The sequence below is a fragment of the Austrofundulus limnaeus genome, unplaced genomic scaffold (genome assembly GCF_001266775.1).
Source record: "Austrofundulus limnaeus strain Quisiro unplaced genomic scaffold, Austrofundulus_limnaeus-1.0 Scaffold307, whole genome shotgun sequence".
NCBI lineage: Eukaryota > Metazoa > Chordata > Actinopteri > Cyprinodontiformes > Rivulidae > Austrofundulus > Austrofundulus limnaeus.
This window is the reverse complement of record NW_013952709.1, coordinates 211,401-213,670: the sequence shown is the minus strand read 5'-3', so window position 1 is coordinate 213,670 and position 2,270 is coordinate 211,401. Positions and strand designations below refer to the sequence as shown.

General features: G+C 41.7%; 1 protein-coding gene across 2 annotated transcripts in view; it reads left to right on the top strand.

The window, feature by feature from the left end:
- Nucleotides 1-2,270, top strand: part of slc12a6 (solute carrier family 12 member 6) — a 51,381-nt gene that overhangs the window by 35,170 nt on the left and 13,941 nt on the right. For both annotated transcript variants that reach the window (XM_014021815.1, XM_014021816.1), the window contains exons 16-18: nt 892-990; nt 1,082-1,201; nt 1,354-1,458. In XM_014021815.1, coding sequence (XP_013877269.1) covers nt 892-990; nt 1,082-1,201; nt 1,354-1,458 — 324 coding nt within the window. The remainder of the gene's footprint in view (nt 1-891; nt 991-1,081; nt 1,202-1,353; nt 1,459-2,270) is intronic.

Here is a 2,270-nt window from a genome sequence, read left to right as displayed (position 1 = left end):
ACGTAACAGTGAGAAAAGTAATCCAGCAGGGAGAACAATAAAGGTGTTCTTCTATGCCTCGTGAGCAATTCCAGCATTTTTTAAAAGAAAAACACTGTGGACACGCTAATTACAGTGCGGTTTCAAACTAAATCGTAAAACATGTCGGCACTCCCGTCCGCGGAAGTGAAACTTAAACACAGCTGTTCTCTCTACCACTCATAGTCCAACACAGAGGGCAGAAACGGCCAAATTTGGCAGTTAAAACACATTAAAAGTTCTTAACTCACCCTTATTGTTGTTAGCACTCTGTCTCACAACATTAGCAGCCGCTCTGTCCCCAAGTGAGGGGCAGCAACATGCGCTCGTGTGACCCAAAGAATGGATCGGCCGAACGGACGGATGTATCGGCCGATACCGATACAAGGAAAAAAACGCAAATATCAGCCAAAAATATCGGCCGGCCGATGTATCGGTCGACCCCTAGTCTCCGCCCACAAGACAACATGTAAACATGTAGAGACCCCCTACTCAATTTAGACTCCATTTCCTCTACAAATCACACAGATTCTCAACTTTATCTGCTTGGTGTCGCATCCAAAACAGTTGGACGTGAACTCGCCGGGCAGTTTCTTGTGCGACACCGCGGACGTCGCACAAGAAACCAGTCCGGCAGATGGCCACTTCGAGTCTGTTTTGAGTCCACCTCGAGTCTGTGTGGACCTCTGCGGAGCGAAGTACGCCTGAGTATGTGGGGGCCTTTAGGGGATCAGAGTTAGGCTAAAGAAATGACTGGTAAATGAATAGAAGTGAATGAAAAGTCCCCATTAGCATGGAAGAAGAAGTGTGTGTGTGTGTTTAAATAGCCTATCTGTTTCTCCCTGCTGGATTCAGCTCTAACTCTGTCTTCAGGTTCTTCCTGATGTGTTACCTCTTTGTGAACCTGGCTTGTGCCTTGCAGACCTTCCTCAGGACTCCCAACTGGAGGCCACGGTTCTCCTATTACCACTGGTACTAAAACACACACACGCACGCACGCACGCACGCACGCACGCACGCACGCACACACACAGATGTGAACTTAATCCCCTCTTCTGTTCAGGACCCTGTCATTTTTGGGGATGACAATCTGCCTGGCTCTCATGTTCATATCTTCCTGGTACTACGCAATCATTGCCATGGTGATCGCTACCATGATCTACAAATACATTGAATATCACGGGTATGTTTCCATGGAGATGTATTTCCTCAACATAACTGTACATGCACAGAGCGTTCAATTGTTTTTAGTGTTTTTAACTTGTATTTCCAGTATAAATGAGTTGTCTRCTCAAAGCAGGTTTCCTGATGTATTTTTTTCTACTTKTGTGTCAGAGCTGAGAAGGAGTGGGGGGATGGGATCCGTGGTCTCTCACTCAGTGCTGCTCGTTATGCCCTCTTGAGACTGGAGGAAGGACCGCCGCACACAAAGAACTGGAGGTATGAGCACTTTAAAGCTTTATCAAAGGTGAAATTCTCTAATAAACGTGTTTCAGTTTAGGCACAAGAAGGAATAAATGTCATATTTATTTATACAGCACATTTAAAAACAGCTATGTTGACCAAAGTCAGGACACAGGAAAAACCATTGGTTAGATGAAATAAAACAAATTACCAAGTTCAATAATGTGAGCTAAAAGAAAAACTAAACAACTTCAAAATTCTGATGGAAAAGAATAAAAAGAAGTAAAAGAATCTTAAAATCAATAGGAAAATGAGGCAGCAGCTAATGTACACAGACAAAACTGGAGTGATGTCATGGTTGGACCTGTTCTGACAGTAAAGATAAACTCACCCATGACCATAGTGTCCACTTTATAATTATTTCAAAATAAACTGAGTGTAGAAACAAACACAGACCTCAAACCTCTTGTTGTTTTTTTTTAATTAAGGCATACAGTATTCTGTCAATGACAACTTCTAGACTGGAAGTGAAAAGTTGTCACAACTAGAGGTACAGCGATACATTGATCCACATTGGTGAACTTTAAAAGAGCCTTCAAATGTAAAATTATAAAAGCTTATACTGTTATGTAGGTTTGTATTTGCATTTTGTAACCATGTATGCATGTAATGTATGTGTATATGTATACATGTGTATTTAAGTTGTGTGTGTACGTATAGGTACAGTATACTGAGAGTCATTGAATACGGTAGGCAAGTACAAACCTTGGCTTCAGCCTACTCCGTTTTTGGTAAATTATTTATTTGTATTTGTAAAATTGTTTCATTTTGTTTTCTTTTTCTTGTAG